General features: G+C 42.5%; 1 protein-coding gene across 1 annotated transcript in view; it reads right to left on the reverse strand.

Annotated features, from left to right (window-relative positions):
* Positions 1-19879, reverse strand: part of DNAH9 (dynein axonemal heavy chain 9) — a gene marked incomplete at its 5' end in the record, with an annotated part of 205223 nt that overhangs the window by 119364 nt on the left and 65980 nt on the right. The window contains 5 exons of the mRNA XM_082213793.1: positions 78-317; positions 2493-2595; positions 3429-3594; positions 12455-12662; positions 14805-14978. Coding sequence (XP_082069919.1) covers positions 78-317; positions 2493-2595; positions 3429-3594; positions 12455-12662; positions 14805-14978 — 891 coding nt within the window. The remainder of the gene's footprint in view (positions 1-77; positions 318-2492; positions 2596-3428; positions 3595-12454; positions 12663-14804; positions 14979-19879) is intronic.

A 19879-nucleotide genomic window follows, 5' to 3' on the forward strand; every position in this document is an offset into this window, starting at 1 on the left:
CACTCCTTTTCATTTCTAATTTCAAAGTCTAATTTAGCTAAGGGAGCACACAGCTCCTAACTGGAAGAGCTACTTACTTGGAAGACATTGGACAAATCTCTCAGGTTGAAGTTGTAATGAAATTTGATAGCTGTTGGCAGGAATGTTGCCGCCACTTTCACGTGCAGGGCAAGAGCCAGACTTATTAACTGCTGTGATGATTTCTGTAAAGCCGCAGAGAAGTTCCCCCGCTTCAGGTGCTGAGTTAGGATTGTGCTGTAAATCGTGGACAGAGCATCTGACCCAGGGAATGAGAGAGCAAACACACTGAAGTGGCGCTGCATAAAGGAAAACACAATACAGACTAGTAGGTATTGCATGTAACAGAAATAGGATGGGTTTGGGCAGAATCACTTTCACTGGCGCAACTTTTCCCTTGACCTGATAATAGCAAATGCCTGAGAGTTTTCATACACCTGTCTCCAAAGGGAAGAATCATCAATCACACCCAGTGGGCCACAGACAACTACTCAAGTGAAACTCATAAATAAAACACGGATAGAGATGGTGATGCTGGATCATATGCCCAAGGCCACATGTAGAGCAGTGCTTGACCTATATTGCACACCTCATTCTTCCTAACGCCCAGATGCTGGACACTGGGAAATCTGCCTACCAGGAAAATAATGGCATCACTAGATAATTCTAAGCTAAGTTCCTGCTACAAGACTACTACTACTACAGCAACTGCTGCAAAGGACATGGTTGGTGCTGTGGTCTACACCACTGAGCCTCTTGGGCTTGCTGATTGGAAGGTCAGCAGTTCGAATTCATTTAACAGGATGAGCTCCTGTTGCTCTGTCCCAGCTTCTGTCAACCTAGCAACCAGTTCAAAAGAACACCAGTGCACATAGATAAATAGGTACAGCTGCAGCGGGAAGGTAAATGGCGTTTCTGTGCACTCTGGCTTCCATCACAGTGTCCCGTTGCACCAGAAGCAGTTTAGTCATGCTGGCCACATGACCCGGAAAGCTGTCTGTGGACAACTGCCAGCTCCCTCGGCCTGAAAAGCGAAATGAGCACCGCACCCCATAGTCGCCTTTGACTGGACTTAACCATCCAGGGGTCCTTTACTACAAGAGGGCAAAGCATTTGACGTGACACTTAAAACAGGAGCATCACTTGTACTAATAAATAAAGTACTGCTTTAAGAATGTTGAAATCTGCCCCTATCCATTATTACAGAAATCCAAACAACTCTGCAAGATATCTAAGTATATTCCTCCTGTGTTGCAACTTAAGAATAGGGAAGGCTGAGGTTGCAAGACAGTGGCTTTTGCCATAGAGCATCTTGGTCTTTGAACAAGGAATTTTCCAGCTAATACAAGAGGCACTGAACTCTGCCAGTTTTCAGGTGCCTTATCCCTCTCCCTAAAATAAAAAAAATCAAAGTCAGACTTTTAAATTACCAAAGTAACAAAAAGGTTAGAAAGGTCCTGTGATTCTTCTTGTAAAGGATATTTGCCAAGCAATTAGCATATAATCCCACTACAACAGGACACCCACTGCAACCTATCACTTGGCTTCCTAGTGTTTACATGGCAAAAAGCCAATTTCATCTGTGAATTCTACAACAGTCTTCATACCCAAAAAGCTCCAGCCCTTTCAATATGGGCTTTTTAATCAGGGATATGGGTTAGATGAAAATGCTTGATGAAGTATATGTTAGAAAGTAGAAGAAGAAAGTAGAAGCCACTGAAGAAGAAACAATGCTGTTCAAAGTTCCAGCAAAACAAACAGAACTATGTACTCCAGTGTATGCCTTGAAAAGAGTTTGCCACTGTCCTTGGTCCTGAAATATCATTATATTGGAACTGTATTATGAAATCAGATTCCAACACATGGGATGCAATATAAGATTTTCTGATGTTTAAAAACAGCAAAGCACTGATGGGGGTATGAATGGGCTCTACACAGGGAAGTTGGTACTAAAAATAAAATAAAGCTGATCGGAAGGTCAGCAGTTCGAGTCCCCACGACGGGGTGAGCTCCTGTTGCTTGGTCCCTGCTCCTGCCAACCTAGCAGTTCAAAAGCACATCAAAGTGCAAGTAGATAAAGAGGTACCGTTCCAGCAGGAAGGTAAACAGCGTTTCCGTGCACTGCTCTGGTTTGCCAGAAGCGGCTTAGTCATGCTGGCCACATGACCCGGAAGCTGTACGCCAGCTACCTCGGCCAATAAAGCGATATGAGCGCCGCAGCCCCAAAGTCATCTGCGACTGGACCTAACGGTCAGGGGTCCCTTTAGCTTTTAAGTTCAGTACATCTTACACCCCACTTTCTTCTCATATCCAGAAAACATTGCTAAGTTTTACTTCAAAGTTTTCATTTCTTAAAGTTTGTCCTCAAATGGAGACCATCTAGGATAGCTTGCAAACAAATGAGAGTGTTAATCCTTCCAAAGACTGAGTGAACCCAACACCGGCTTTCTCCTTGCCAGGTGAACAAGCAATACCTGCAAGCGTGGGTTGATAGTGAAGCTGCCTGCTGTGGGATTCATGCACGACACGTACTGCACATTCATGATCTCCTTCAGGGACAGCTTGTTTCTGTCATACCTTTGCCAGAAGAAGAAAAAAGAAAAGAATGCATCACCCTAATCACATCCTATTAGTGACAAACAAACAGCAGTGTGCCTGCCGGACTTTGCCAAGTCTCAAGCAGCATGTCAGATGTGTACTGGGCACCTGCTGTATCCCAGCTGCTTTCAATTAATATTCCAACAGAGGTTGCACAATATTGGGGAATGAGGCTAGGATTTGCATATGTCTAAGTAACATCTAGCACAGAAGGGCCTCTATATTGGGGAGAGTATCACACTTCCGTTACTGTATTTACAGGCAATGCTCTAGGACAGGGGTCAGCAACTTGCAGTCCATGGGCCACAAGCGGCCCACGGAGGCAGTTTAACCAGCCCACAAGCTGCCCCCAAACTGAGCCGCCTGCTTGGCGATCCCCGCGTGTTGTGCTAAAGCGGCGTGGCGCAGGGACTTGCTTCTGTGGTGCTGGAAATCGCGTCTGCGCACGCCCAGACACCAGATATCATGTCTGCACATGCCCAGACAACGGAAATCATGTCTGTGCATGCCCAGACGCCAGAAATCATGCTCACACATGTGCGCAATCCAGCCCACAGAGAGATCTCCGCAGGACTTGACCAGCCCAGGCAGGTAAAACCTTGCTGACCCCTGCTCTAGGGCATGATGAGTGGGATAGAAATTCAGCAGATAAATACTAATAAATTAGCCTAAAGGCAAACTTGAGAGAAATACACATATAACATATGTCTTTTAAGAGGGTCTGACAGTGATAGGGAAACAGAACAGAATTATGGCTAAACACATGCTAAAGTGACAAGGACTGTAAATAGAGATATCTATCCCTATTTTACCAGTGCCCATAGTCCAGATGTTGCCGAATCAGTGTATGAGGCTGGACTGTTCCATAAGTGTCTACTTCAGGCATATTCATGTCGTCGATGAAGTAGATAAGCTTCTTGGTGCCAGGAGGGCCATAATTCCTTCCTGCCTTTTTATCCAGCGGCTTCTCGAGAACAGCTGTGAAGAAACAAAGGCTCAGAGTTTTCAAAAGTGTTCTTTCCAACACTGTGATACTAATCCATAATATGAACTGTAAGGCAGCAAGAAAGTGGTGACTCCCTTTGATGAGGAACCATACCCCTGGTGCCTGTACAGGTATGTGGTAAAAGTGGTGTGTTGCCTTAAAATTATTTACAGAAACAAGAGAATGAAGACGAGAAAGGCTGATGAAAGGATTTCAATGGCTGGGGTTTAGCAGACTGGCAAGGCAAAAAGAGAAAAAATGTTAGGCAGAACCTAAAACAGGAATAAGAAATCTACAACCTTCCAGATATTGTTAGACTCCATCTCCCAACACCTGGACCTTGGCCAATGTAGACCAGCAACATCTGGAGGGTTGTACATCCTTGGTTTAAGTTTGGAGTGACTGAATATGGGAAAAGAAAGAAGAATAAAATGTCTCATCCAGAGTTGTATCCAAGCTAACGCTGAATAACACAACCTACCAGCGTAAGGATTTCTGCTTGTGCACTGGAACTTCCCCCTTCTCCTCCCCCTGAATGGTCCCCTAAACCAGTTCTATGAGTTCCCCCAACTCTCTGGATTTGGGTAGGATTCAGAGCACACACTTGGGTGAGGAGTAGAGGAAGTTATGTGGTGCTAGTGGAAATCTTTGCACTGACAGGAATATGTGTGGTGTGGTGTTTTGTTTTGTTTTTTAATACCACCCTCAAACTGCAATCCTTAGGAGATGAATCAAAAGGGACATGATCATGGTAGAGAGAAAATAAAGAGGGGAGACACACAAGTCACTTCTGCTGACAGAAAGTTTAAGATGCCACATCTCTAATGGAATACAGGGGTGTGGGATTTCACCCTGCACATATTTAAACAATACTTGGGCTGGAGGAGGGAATTTGCAGTACTGGCATATACTGAAATATACAATGCAATGATGTGATATCATACATTTTCCTTACTGGGTACTAAGGAAAGAAGAGAAGGGGAACTCTATGCAGAGCTGCTGTTTTTTGACAGAGGCTCCAGAATCAGCATCATGTTTAGACCCAATATTGGGCAGCAGTCTTAGATGCAACCAGTTCTGGCTCCCAGGAGAGTGTTTTAAATGTGGCATGCGTGTTTCTCGGGGGGGGGGGGGGAATGATCTTTGTTTGCATCTGCAAAAAAAAGTGAAGCAGCCTGTAGCATTGGATAAAGACCAAAAGGTAGAATAAAGACCAAAAAACTGAGATATAATGCCCACTAAAATTAGTCAATAAAACACTTTTGGCAGCACAGTTGTATTTTTCAATGTGTAATGGTTCTACGGTGCAGATCATAATTCATCCAAGATATTGATCTATTTATCCTTGGCCCCTGAACCATATTTTGGCTTATCAGAAACAATGAGGAGTCACTCACAAGAAGAAAGCCATTGTGTGTTGTGGCAAACCATTTATAGGGGCCCTAGAAGATATCGATCAGAACTGTCAAGCAGGTTTCTCTCAAAAGCTTGGAATGAAACCCTATTTTTTCGGTAAGAAGATGACCAAGTTACACGCTTTGGTATTTGGACATCTATATGCATGCTTATTACCCATGCTTATTATTGTCTGGAGCCGTGCAAGGAATATTTGAATTAAAAACCAATCAGCTGAATACATGAGAGATTAACCTGTGCAAATATTGCACAAAACCAAGTGATCAAGACTGCTAAGCTAGAACGAAGGGCTAGTTTGGCCTGAGAAACATTCATCAAACTGAAGCCTTTGTCGCAGAAAGGTAACACTTCGTCCAAAGTGAAATTGGAAATTGTACAATACAAGCTTCTTACTAGTCATCACTCATACATGCTGAATCTTACACATGGATAATAGGAACAGAAAACAGCTTGATGTCAAGGTAAGGTGCCACGGGCAAATTAGAGGTTTATGTAGATGGACAGAGGAAAATCATCCAAATGAATACCACAATTTCTTTTGCACAGTGCAACAAGGCATAAACAAGTCCTTTCTTCAAATCACTGAACTTATGGCATTCAACAGTAAGCAACAGTCATGATTCCTCTTGCATTGTTTCTGGTCTGAAATACAGTCTTCAGCTAAGGGGGACAATATTGGCTAAGGTGCCCATATTGTGTGAATAATCCCTGGCTGGGAAGACCAGGACAAATTGTTAAGAAAAGAAAGACTAGGGTTAAAAGGAAGTGGTCTCACTAGAATAGGATTTGCTTCTGGGAGGACTATGCAAGAAGGCAGTGTGCCAGATCGTAATAATAAGTTCTTAGCTCCTTTTATTTGCCCCCTCCTGCCCTGCATTTGGTACACAACAGAAATATCTGGATGTGTACTCTTTTTTAAAAAAATCAATGTTTTATGACAACAAACTCATGTTTTAAAAGGTGCCAAGGTTTGCTTCTCCTGCGTTTTCATCTCTCTAGGCAAATTGCTTTGCCAAAAGCATCACTATCATGGCAACTTCACATATTCGTTCTTTGACATAGTAATCGCTGTGCCACCAAAAGCATGTACATTTTAATGTATGTGCAACAGTACAAGTATTTACCCTGAGTGCAAATATCAAGAAGCAGGTGCATGTATCAACATATCTATGTTGAACAAGATATTTGCACTGGCTTATATACATTACAAGGTACAAACTGCTAATTTTCTATTGCCTTATTACAAAACAACAACTGGCAGTTCTTAGTAGCCTTTCATCATAGTAGCAAAGCCTGCAAGAATGTTTTCAAAGATCAGCATCTTGCAATTGACAATGAACTTCTCAACAATCACCAAGCTATTAAGGGCGTGCTATCATTTGCTTTTCACTAAACTGATCACATATTTGCAGGTTATTAAAAACGCTTTTTGTTTTGTATTTAGCATCCACTGCTAAAAATTCATCTCATCTTGACAGTTTGTGGCCCAGAAAGATCCTGAAATGATGGGTGCAAGATAACACCTCTGTCAGTGAGGAATCTTCCTCTTTAAACAACACCCCACCAAAAAAATATTAAATTTCTGGAAGTGAGAGAATGTCTTTCAAATATGCATTTAATTAGAGCCTAATTAACATAGAAAACATCCCTTTTAGGGATTTAACAAGTATGCAAAAGATATATCAAATTGAAATGCAATTACTGAGAGATCAAATGACATGTTCGTAAAAGCAGCATTTTAATCTAAGAATGTCTCTCACAATAATATCAAAAGCCACATGTCTCTTGCACAGATACTCAAACCCCAATTATACTGGAATAAACAATCACGGTGTTTTAGGGTTATTAAGCATCTGCTGTGCTTTCCCAGAGGCTGATGGGCTGAGAGACATCTATTTCTGTGGAATTCTCTGGGGGCAGGTTTGCCACATGAAGAAACCTTGTGCAAGGCTCCATAGCTTGAAATGGGATTTAGATGGCTCAGTGGCCTTTTTCAGAATCTTTCCAGGATTAAACGCATTATGTTCTACAGTTAATTGCATCTGGAAATCTGCTAAGCACCATGGCCGTGCAGGGGAATGCAAACATTTTGCAGAAACACAAAGCTCTTTGATGCCACATGAAGCATCCCATCATGTTACCTTTCCCAGGGTGGAATTATTTGCACCTAATCACTAAACATTTGTTTGGACATACAAATCTCTCGCATGTGTGGGATGTCCCATTCACTAAATGGAGAGATCCGATCTGCCTGCATTTGCCCTTGCAAGGGTAGATCAGGTACTTTTCACCACAATGCGTGGGAATCTCTTGCCAGCAGGCAATACTCTATATGCGTGTTAGAGGTGTTACACTCATTAGAGATTTTATGCCCATAAACAATCAATCAATGGTGGGGCCTTCCATCTCCATTTGCAACATGCATCGGAACATGACAGTGCTTTACCAATGCAGGAGCAGTCATGTGATACTAAACATATTCTGTAATCATGTAACGCAGAATCTAGTGGCATGTGTAAAACCACAAATAATTTCAGTTTTATTTGAAGGTGCTAACTACATGTCACATATATAGACCTACATTAATAGAGGCCCCAAACTCTGTTTTCCTCCGGGGGGGGGGGATCAGCTTCAGAAAAAAGCCATTTTAAACAAGTGGTAGTAAAGAGGAGAGGGGGGTCAAAGTTCAGTGATACAGCACTTGCATTGCATACAAAAGGTTTCTGGTGCAAACCCTGGGATCGTCTGTAAAAATGAAAAAATCAAGTAGCAGGTGATGGAAGACACCTCTGCCAGAAAAGGTGCAGAGTCACTGTGACTCACTGTAGACAATACTAAGCTAAATGGACCAGTAGTCTGAGCTGATATAAAGTAGTTTTCCAGGTTCCTATGTGAGGAAGGCCTTTCCTCACCAGTCATTTCTACACTCCAAACACCATTTCCAGCTGCTGCTCCTTCCAGAAGAAGAATTCCAGATACGTGCTGGCAAGGGCAAATATGCTCCTTAAACCCCACTGAAAATGGAATTTGAGAAGTTACAGGAAGCAAGATTATTAAATATATGCACCCCAAGATGGTTCTCCACTCCAAATCCCAACCTCAAAACTGATTTTCTATTAATGCACGCAACATGTAAAGAGTTTTCAGATCCAACAATCAGAGAGACAATCCTGAAAATATGCTAGCAGTATAAAGGGCTGTCAGAAGTCTCAGAGTTGTGGATTATTTTGCACCTTCTCAAAACGCCACCAATTCCCCTATAATGTTTGCAACCAAGAAAGCTCAGTTGGAGCTGCAAGGAAAGAAGGCAGGGCTGCAGGCGGATAGTGCCTGTAAAAACTGTGCCATTTTTCCTCACAGACTTTCTATTTCCTGTGAACTCCTGCAAGGGAGTCTTCCAGTCTTCATTATAGGGACATAGTCCAGCACCCTTTCACGTCCAAAGTAATACACACATTCTTGGAGCAAATGGTAACTAAATCAGTCACTCTAGCGATGAGGAGGTCAGTTCTCCCTGATAGGACTGTGAACAGATAGATATGATCTGTGGGTCACAGACCCCCTTAGGTCAGTAATGCAGCGCTATAGGAAAGCATTGGGTAGTTTCTTACTTCTCCTGAAACTGATGTTGGGCAAACAAACAGTGTCTCTGAAGCTCTCTGGAATGTCATTTATTATTCTGGCTGACTGTTAAGTTTTAAAAAGACTGAAACAAACACCCGTTAGAAATAGCCGGCAAATGATAAACTGCAAAACAGGACCAAGTAAATCTAAACACTGAGCAGTATAAACCAAGGTGCAAGGGGTATAAATCATGTTCAGCACACACCAGCAACCATGTCTGAGGCACATTCTTACACTAACCCACCCTGTGGATAACTTATTCGGATTCTGTGCCCCAGCCTCTGGCCATAACTCTCAGTCCAAGTAAATATGGGGGGGAAATGTTGCTGCCATTTATCTGTTTACATCTCAACAGCAAGAAAAAGCTTTTCCCTCTGGCACTAAAATGTGTGTGTTGGGGCTCACTTGTGCTCTAAGGTTTTATAATCTTGTGATGTTTTTATTATTTTATTGTACACCCTGCTGATAGTCTTATCTTAAGTGGCAGTTTATAAATTTTTCTACAAATAAAGATATACAGAAACACCAATGGGTTTGGCTCATTATGAACTCTCACAAACTCCAACCTCTTTCAAGCAGAATTTGGAAAATGAAATGACGCATGTGTTTGTACTTTAATGACAATTAACACCTTTCCTCTGTTTGAAATGTGGATCAATTTTTTCTCTCAAAAGAAGTGTTTGCTGCTGAAACTATCAGAGATGCATGACATTTGTTCCCCGGGCCACATTCATTTACCGTATTTTTCGCTCTATAACATGCACCCGACCATAACACGCACGTAGTTTTTAGAGGAGGAAAATCTGTAGGCATGCCACCCGTAGGCATTCCCTCCATAACACGCACAGGCATTTCCCCTTACTTTTTAGGAGGAAAAAAGTGAGTGTTATGGTGCAAAAAATACGGTAGGTAACAGCAAATCACCACCATAGGGATACTCAAATGTTAAGAGTGGGCAGGGGCAGACTTTGGTCTTTCAAAGGCTAGCCCAGGGGTCAGCAACCTAAGGCCCATGAGCCACAAGCGGCCCATGGGGGTCGTTTAAACAGCCCATGAGACACCCCTGAACCGAGCCACCCACTCAGTGAGTCCCCGCATGCTGCGCTAAACCAGCGCAGTGTGGAAACTCGCTTCTATGGCACTGGAAATCACATTTGCGCAGACGTCGGAAATCACGGGCGCGCGTGTGTGATCCGGCCCATGGAGGGATCTCTGCTGGAGTGAACCAGCCCAGACGAGGTAAACCTTGCCGACCCCTGGGCTAATCTCTCGCCTTCCGTTCTGCTCAATTCACTATGTGATACTTGCAACACCCTGCGGTGCTCCCTAGGCTCAGCAGCCAGTAGGGCGGAAGCAGTTGCGCTGCCCCAAATCCACCTTTGCAGTGAGCCTGTTCAGATTATACATACCCAGACTCTAGAGTTATGCTGAAATCAGAAGCAGCTCTCAGGCATATGCATATTTTCTCCACCTCCTCCATACACCTTAACTGAGGGACACCAAGTTTATTTAATTCAAGATCTCCCTGATCTGGATCCCATCGAGATCACAATATATCTATTGTTTTCAAAAGGTGAGCATAGTCTGGACATCACCTGTCATCGTCATCCCCCCCTGACTTTAATGTATATTTATCCCAAACAGGTGCATTGGTGCCCCTAAAGGCAGGTAGATCCCTATAAATGATTCACAATACACAACAGACCACTGTAATACAGACACTGGAAGAATGATACCATGAATAGGCCCCCTCAGGGCATTTTCCATATGCATGCGCTACCTGAAGCTGCATTGTTTACACAGCATTTATTAAACTATGACCAGGTTTCCAGCTGGGATTATTAAAAGACAGAGGAAGCTGTGAGCAGTGACAAATCACCTGCAGCATTCTCCATGCCTAAATATTTCTAGCTAGAACTACTTATTCTGTTGCTGCAAAATGTATGAATTAGTGGCATTCCTGTTTTCACATATGGTGCCTTTTATACTAAAATATTTAACTTGCATATTCAATTAGAGCCAAACAAATGTCCTGTAAAAAAAACCCCAACTCTCACTATCTGACTCCCCAATTCGAAACAATGCACTAACATTGGGTTCCCGCCAATGAAAAAGCCATTTGAGTGAAGTGGCATATGCACACTTCCTTCAGGCCCATTTTAATCTCAACAGCACTGAAGTGAAGAACAAACAAAACAAAAGCAAAAAGGAAATTGTCTCTTATTTAGGGCACTGTTGCAGGGAGATGGATCAAGCTCACACCATTTATCACAGAGCGGTTCCACAACATAAAAATACAAAATGAGAATACAAAATACATAATAAAACAAAAACTCCCACAAATGCATTTAAAAGAGAATGCTAATCAGCCAAAGGGCTGGTTATAGAGAAATCTTTTTGCTTGGTGCCTAAAGATACATAATGAAGGTGTCAGGCAAGCCTCCCTGAGGAGAGCCTTCCACAAACAAGGAGCCACCACAGAAAAGGCCTGCTCTTGTGTTGCCACCCTCTGGACCTCTCATAGAGGAGGCACATGAAGAAGAGCCTCAGATGATGAACGCAGTGTCCGGGATGGTTTATATGGGGAGAGGCAGTCCTTGAGGTATTGTGGTCTTGAGCCATGTAAGGCTTTATAGGTCAAAACCAGCACATTGAATTGGGCCGGGGAACTCATTGGCAGCCAGTGCAGTCAGATCAAGATTGCTGCAATCTGCTCAAACAGTCTTGCCCCAGTGAGCAGACTGGCTGCTGAATTCCGCACCAGCTGAAGTTTCCAAACCATCTTCAGAGGCAGCCCTATGTATAACACATTGCAGTAATCTAACCTAGAGGCTACCAGAGCATAGACAAGGGAAATTAGGCTATCCCTGTCCACATAGGGGTGCAGCTGGGCCATCAGCTAAAACTGATGGAAGGCACTTGACACTACTGAGGCCACCTGAGCCTCAAAAGTGATAGCAAAGGATCCAGAAGTACCCCTAAGCTACATACTTGCTCTTTCAGAAGGAGTGTGACCCCATCAAGAGCAGGCAACCTCCTATCCATCTGGTCTAGAGAGCCACCCACTAAAGCCTCCTCCTTTAAGACTCACCACTTTAAATTTAGTCTGACTTATAAATTGACAAATATGATGGAATTTACCCTCTCCTTTTAGGGACATGGGTGGTGCTGTGGTCTAAACCACTGAGCCTCTTGGGCTTGCCGATCGGAAGGTTGGCGGTTCGAATCCCCGCGGTTGCTCGGTCCCAGCTCCTGCCAACCTAGCAGTTCGAAAGCACACCAGAAGTGCAAGTAGATAAATAGGTACCGCTTCGGCAGGAAGGTAAACGGTGTTTCCGTGCGCTGCTCTGGTTTTGGTGTTCTGTTGCACCAGAAGCGGCATAGTCATGCTGGCCACATGACCTGGGAAAACTGTCTGCAAACAAATGCCAGCTCCCTTGGACTGTAAAGTGAGATGAGTGCCGCAACCCCAGAGTCGTCTGCAACTGGACTTAACTGTCGGGGTCCTTTACCCTTTATTTTTTTACCCTCTCCTTTTATGTATGGATTACTCTCCAACATGACAAAGGATTCTGTTTACTCTCTGAGTTGTGATTGTTATACTTCCAGTTATTCCTTTATGTGAAACTATTTTAAAATGCAAAAGCAACTCAGAACAACAGCTTCAACACTTCAGTTCAGCCACGCAACAATTTCTTCTTAACCCCCTTTGATTTGGAGTATGCATTTATTCTGAGTGTCTCATAGCACAATTTATTCTACCTTAGTAGCTTCCCTTTTAATTTACCCTTTTCATTTCACCTACTTATTTACCTTGCAGCATGGCAGACGTGGTGTAGTAATTAAAAGGAACGTTCTTCACCAGGTACTCCTCGGAATCCAGCAGAGACAGTTTATCTCCTACAATCACAGACTTCCCTGTGCCTGCATTTCCCACCAGCATGACTGGTCTGCGTTTCTCCAAGAGCTGATCCATGAAGTAACGCACCCGGATAGTCTCAGTGGTGTGTACTAGGCAGGCCTGATGGGAGAATGAGAGGTATCTGTAATGAGCCCCACAGCACCCTACATATCTAAGCAGGGCAAGTCAGAAACATGGAACTGGAAGTTGGCACTGTGTGGCATCAGCTGAAGTGTGGCCCCTTCCCCCAGCCCTCCACTGATAACGATACCACTGATAACGATAATGATAAGTGCTGTTGCGCTTAGGGCTGTTTCCAGTGTAGCGTATGCTTCAAAACACAAGGAAGCAAACAGAAAATATTTGCAGACACACAGAGAAATGTGTGTCTTTTAAATGTGGAAAGACACAGACCCAACCACTCAATACAAGCAGCTTGTTAAGAAGGTGTATATTTGGAAACACAAACAGCAACTCATAGATTGGACTGGTTCATTAATGCCTTCCAGGTTAATTTCCAAGTAGGCCTGGTTGGCTCAAAAATCCTCTCCCAGGTGTTCAGTGTCAGGAAAGGCCAACTTGCAGAACTCACACAACTACTTCCACCTATTACGCTTCTTCCTAGCCTCACTGACTCACACCAGCAACATTTGCTTCCTTTCATTGCGGACAACACTGACTTGAATCAACTGTAGGGGCTTAGGCAAAAGCACAACAGCGCATTAGCCACAGCCCACCTTCCAAAGAAAAGTAACTTGCTATGCGGAGTGCAGGTCATCTGGACACACTCTTTACCTAGCATTTGGGGGAGCCTGGGGAATAAGAATATCAGAAAGGCAAGTGGTGACCCCATTTTGAGACTTTAATAATCCCACAGCCCTAGACAGCAATATAGCCATGTGATGTGCACCAGATAATATCAAACCAAATGAATGCTTATATTGCCAGTATCCCTTGTGAACATCCTGACACACAAAAATAAGAACTGTATTTTCTAAGTGTGTTGCAGAATGCCAAAATGTGGATGGAAAAAAGGGAAATGAGCAGAGGAGACAAACAGCAAGGACATATACTTCATCAGTGTCACGTACTGAGCTCTCCTTTTGAGTAACACTGCTTGCCACAGTCAGATGCCTGCTCTCTGCAAACAAAATATTGTGTGTGTGCATGCGTGTGTATGTGTATTTCCTTAAAGAGTGATGAATAAGCCAAATGCTGTTTTCTTATTAAACTCAGTTATAATTTCATTTGGCTATTTCCAACTAGATGGAATCAGAACCTGTCATTGCAAGCATCTTTGCACAACATTAGTCAGAGGCCAATACATTGAAACAATAATCCCACTGAAACAAGAACAGAGAGATTCAGTTAAGAGCCTGGGATCACAGGCTGTTCTCTGTGTAGAGACCTTTTTTCAGGCAAACTCTGCCCCCCTACGGCCTGCAGGCCATGGTACAGATATCCAACTTTCTATCAAAATGACAACTTCAATACCAGCCTATAATAAATATACGCGAAAGAGGATAAATCAGACCTGCCTCTCATAAGTGCTCAAAAACTAGGAACTATGCATCACAAAATGCAAAGATTGGCTTTGAAACAGAACCAGTAAATAAAATGAATTCATCAGGGGGCTTCTTGCCTATCTGAATCCTTGATTATCTGTGAATGCCCTCCAACAAACACACAGTTCCATTCAGTGCAGTGTATCTGATGCTCTGATCAGAAAGCTGCTAAAGGTGCTCCATAGCCTCAGTATATCAGCTGTTTCTTTGGGAATAAAGGCTGTTCAAGGTAACACACTTAGTGTGAAATGGTTATCCACAAATATCTGCAATCTCAATATTTGGTCAGAGACAACCATTCATCCTCCGTGCAAGAAGGGATACACCAGCACCTTTACATGAACTTCTTTTCAATGTACACTGCCCAATTCATTGAAAAGGCACTGTCCAATCATTACAACCACCTAAAAACAAGGAAAAGCACAGCCAGGAGCAGCAGCAGCATGAAAGTGGCAGCAGAGAAGGGGATCAGAACTGAACAGCAACACCATGAATGACTGGAGCACAGGTAAGGCTACCACTCCTGCAATAGGTGATTGTATGGCCATTCTAGTAGGCATAGCATCAATTCTCTATTATAAAGCAGCATTCAGTACCAATGTGCAAAAAGTAAAGGAGGCAATATGCTTTCACATTCTTAACCAACCTCTTTGTTTAACATTGTCTCACAAACACACACATAAGCATAATTACCTACCTGTAGTGGCATTTCTGGGTCAAAGTCAAATTTGGGGATGAGCTTAGACCAGTGCTCAAATTTCTTTGTTTCTGGGTCAATGTAAAAGTCAAAGACTGTTCCATGGGAAGGAAACTTGATGGTCTTGAACTCCGTCACCCACCATTTACTAAATTCGACCCTGTAGTCTACAAGCTGCCAAGAAAAATGTGGAAGAGGATTTAATGCACAGATAAATCACTTTTTTATTAGCATCATCGCCATTATTATATTATCAACATTATTACAGTTTGTTTATCACCTTTTGGCCCAAGGGCACCCAAAGTGGAGAACAGCATATTAAAAACAAAATATACAGTAAAGTAAGAAAAGAAATGTCAGAAAATCAATGAAAACAATACAACACATAAAAACCACAACACAGGAGGATCAGAAGAAAGCCTTCCCAAGTTAGAGGATTAAAGAATGCTGTCACCAACCTTGCATTATATATACTGAAGCGCTAAAAATCTGAACAATGAGAAATACTTCTTGCAGGAGGAAAGCTAGGCCCAAGTTGAATAACTAAGAGTGGTCTCACCGGCACCCTAACTATTCAAGGGTTCAGGGTGAATGAATAATTGGTGCCAACGGATGCCATTTTAAAAATAAAATAAGATTAGGAACCCTTGCAATATTAATGGTTGACACAAAGAGAAAGTGTTCAAAACTTTACCTCATGCTTTCTTGGCAGGTGCAATCCTGCACAAAGGTTAGGATAAAAAGTATGTGGCCCTCACCCCTAACCCAAGTCAACAGAATGTCCCTAAGGACCTTGCATTAGCAAACCACCCTGACAGGGGCGAATCTACTATGAAACTAATGAAGCTCAAGTTTCAAGGGCCCTAATCCCAGAGGGGCCCCAGAAGGGACTTTATTCATGCATACATTTCCCTAATATGCATCCTCCCCACATAACCTGAAAACTATAAGGCATAGGGAAACTCTATTCACACCAGTGACTTTGACATGTGAGATAAGCCAGTACAGAAGTTTTAAACGAAGTCTGGGATGTAGCAGTTCATTAAAAAAATTAATAAATCTGGTGATCCGTCATGGAACAACCCCACTGAAGAAGATAGGAGTAGCTACCCAGACCTCATTGCTGGTTGCGAAGGGGCACTCATAACAGTTCAAGCTTCAGGGCCCCCAAAATGTAGGTCTGCCACTGCATCCTGATGCCTGCAGGTGTCTTCACACAACAACCTCACATGCTGCTTGGTCTTCATGTGTGGTAGAAATGGAAACCTGCAAGCTATACCTTGGCAGCTTGGCAAGTTTATAAGTTTCATACTTTTCCAACTTTCCTTCCAGAACACTGCTTTCCTGTCATTAGAGTTTTTCTTTCCATTTTTAAGGGGGAAAATATCCGTACTCCTATGTCACTAAACAAATAATTATCTATGATGGGGCCTGATGCAAGATCTATCAGAGTTAATTAAGCTTGTGTAAACAACTAGGCAATCAAACTGATCAGCCAAAGAAAGCAGAAGGCTCACATCAAGCTGTTCATAGCAAAATCTTTGTCCATCAATCACCACTAGCTTGCAATTTACTTTGTCAAAGTCCTTGCCCCAGAACAGAAAACAGATGCCTGAACACAACCAGTGCGCATTTCTTTCATGACACAGTGACAGTGTACGCCTACCTTAATTATAAATCTTACAGCTGCAAGATTTGTAAATATCATGATTCGTTGAAAAAGCCAATTGCGCAGGGCAAAGTACAGTTCAACAATAATCAGCCTGCCTTCCAGAGAAGGGCATCACTTTTATGTGTGTCCTTCACAGCAAAGCATCTGAGATGTATTCACAAGGGCACCAGATGACTGTCGTGTGGAGCTAAAAGTGTTAATTATCTGCTACTCAGTATCATGTGAAAGCGTTATTGGCTGCCCTATTACTATTCAAGTAATGGCAGAAATGCCATGACCTGTTCAGTTGCAAGTTTGCTAGTGCCATACGCCCCCCCCCCCAACACATGCACACAAACAAACACACACAGAGAGAGGGGGAGGAGGGAGCTTTGCTGCCTAGTCCTAGATCCTTTTCGTTCACCAAGTGCAATTTCAATACTAAATGCAACCAAACAAAACATTAAGACTGAAGTTTCAGTCTTCAAGGGCTGGATCACACATGCATGTTACGTCACTTGTTTCTGTGCTCAACATTTGATAACTCACAACCTACGTAATCCAATGCAACTGAAAAACTTTGTGATTTTGGAGTGATATGTGTCAGTATGAAATTAATGATCTACAATGGTTCATTCACATATGCTCACTGATGCTGAAGTCATAAAATTTGTTTAGAAAATGTTACAGGTAGGTAGCCGTGTTGGTCTGCCGTAGTCGAAACAAAATAAAAAAAATTCTTCCAGTAGCACCTTAGAAACCAACTAAGTTTGTCATTGGTATGAGCTTTCGTGTACATGCACACTTCTTCAGATACACTGAAACAGAAGTCACCAGACCCTTATATATAGTGAGAAGGTGGGGAGGGGTATTACTCAGAAGGGTGGTGAGAATGGGTGATTGGCTGATAGGTGTGGTAAACCATTAAAACCATGGAGAGACCTGGTCTGAATAGAGATATTGGATTCTTATCTCATTATACATGATAAAGCTATTTTTAGCCATTCAAATGCCAACAGTGCCCTTCAGCTCTTTATATTGGACAAACAGGCCAAACCCTACGCCAAAGGATAAATGGACATAAATCTGACATCAGGAATCACAAGACAGAGAAACCAGTAGGAGAACACTTCAGTCTCCCAGGACATTCCATACAAGATCTCAAAGTAGCTGTCTTATTACAAAAGAATTTCAGAAATAGACTGGAAAGAGAAGTTGCTGAATTGCAACTTATTACCAAACTTAAAACCATGGAGAGACCTGGTCTGAATAGAGACATTGTATTCTTATCTCATTATACATGATAAAGCTATTTTTAGCCATCTCACCCATTGCTTTTTCCTGTAAGACAAATTGCAGTTGTTAACAGTCGTCAACAGGTTTACCACACCTATCAGCCAATCACCCATTCCCACCACCCTTCTGAGTAATACCCCTCACTACCCTCTCACCTTATATAAAGGTCTGGTGATTTCTGTTTCAGTGTATCTGAAGAAGTGTGCATCCACACAAAAGCTCATACCAATAACAAACTTAGTTGGTCTCTAAGGTGCTACAGAAATGATTTTTTTTTATTTTGTTTAGAAAATGTGTATGAGTGCGGGTCCTTAAAATTTATTTCTATTATATGCTGTAACTTTTTGTATGCTTTAACTTATTGTTCTACTTTTTTAAGTGACAATTTTATTGCTTTATCTTTTTTGTAAACTGCTTTGAGGTTTTCTCTACAGTCAAGCAGTATGTAAATTTTATTAAATAAGTAATAAAATGATCAACATTCAGGTCTTTTAGTTACTCAGTGCAGGCAACAGCTTTGCTTCCACTTGTCCACACCAAACTTCCCAGAAGTGCTTCAAAGAGAAATCCACCTACCCTGAAGGTAGCACACAAAGGATGGTGAATGAAACATACTGAACCAGACATTGCTGCCTACCCAACCTCCAACTCTCAATGAATTCTTTATGGATTATATTCCCCAGGTTTATCAGCTTCAAATGCTTTTCCAATACAGCAAATCAGCTGAGGCCATGAGTCAATTTCACTGAGGTTAACCAACTTTCACTAGGGAGCAATATACACTCCCCACACACACACAAACATGAGCTATCAAAGCTTCAGTCTTCTTCACAGATAATCCAGAGGGGCTGTGTTCTCACCTCACATATTATTCAAAGCCTCCACAGATTTGTTCTTCCTTAAAATAATGCTCATGCCGTGTAAAGGCGCCAGTACTTCTTTCTTATTAGTTGTAAAGGGAGCGTTTGCTGCATAAATAAGGCCTCTCCTTTAAAATAAAAAATGCCACCATACAACTTCTGGTGCTCCTCAGCCCACCTCACCAACTGCCTCCTCCTCTCTCTTTTTACCATTACAGTGGTACCTCGGGTTAAGTACTTAATTCATTCTGGAGGTCCGTTCTTAACCTGAAACTGTTCTTAGCCTGAAGCACCAATTTAGCTAATGTGGCCTCCTGCTGCCGCCGCACCGCCGGAGCACGATTTCTGTTCTCATCCTGAAGCAAAATTCTTAACCCGAGGTACTATTTCTGGGTTAGCGGAGTCTGTAACCTGAAGCGTATGTAACCTGAAGCGTATGTAACCTGAAGCGTATGTAACCCGAGGTACCACAGTACTATTAAGATTTTTATTGATTTTAATTTTTAAGACGCAACCAACATATGTTACCCAGATGATCTACCAACTGTCCTTCCTCACTTTAGACCATATAAAAGAGGGCAAGGAAAAAGCAAATAAGAAAGAAGGGAAGGCTGAGAGAAACTGGCTCTCTTTTTACACTAAAATAACATTAAACTGAAGGAACTCAAGTAACCCTCACTGCCAGAGGAGTGATAAATTTCAGCTGCTCACGTAATGGAAGCTTGCTGATCTTAATGCTTTTACCTCCATCCCTGCTTTTTAGAGAGGGACCTTCCTGCCCACCTCCCAAGCCTGCAATAGTGGGAAGGCATTCATATTGTTTATTCTGACATTTCAGCAGCAAAAGGTCAGAACTAAGGGCAATTTCTATGGCGAGCAATAAACAGATTTTATATTGGATCATTTTTCACCGGATCTTTGCTTGTTCTTATTCAGACTACAGCACTCCGGATCCTTAGCTCTGACATTTACAGAGAAGCAGAGAAAGAAACATGGAGTTCACCATTAAGAGCAACGTTGGGGGTGGGGGGGAGTTTGTCTGATCAGAACTCCAAATGCACATTGCAGAATAGTCCTGCAGCAAGCGTAGATGCTTTCAGAGGATTTGGCACACTCTGCTAGGGCAGAGAGAGCAGAAACCCACATGGCGACTTGGAAAATTTCAGAAAAAATCATGAATTCAACCCAAGTCCTGCATTGAAAATGGCTCTCATTCAAGTAATAAGAATTCATTATGTTTATGGGTGAAGGAGAGTTTGATGCAGCAG

This window comes from Podarcis vaucheri (genome assembly GCF_965113315.1).
Source record: "Podarcis vaucheri genome assembly, chromosome: 2".
NCBI lineage: Eukaryota > Metazoa > Chordata > Lepidosauria > Squamata > Lacertidae > Podarcis > Podarcis vaucheri.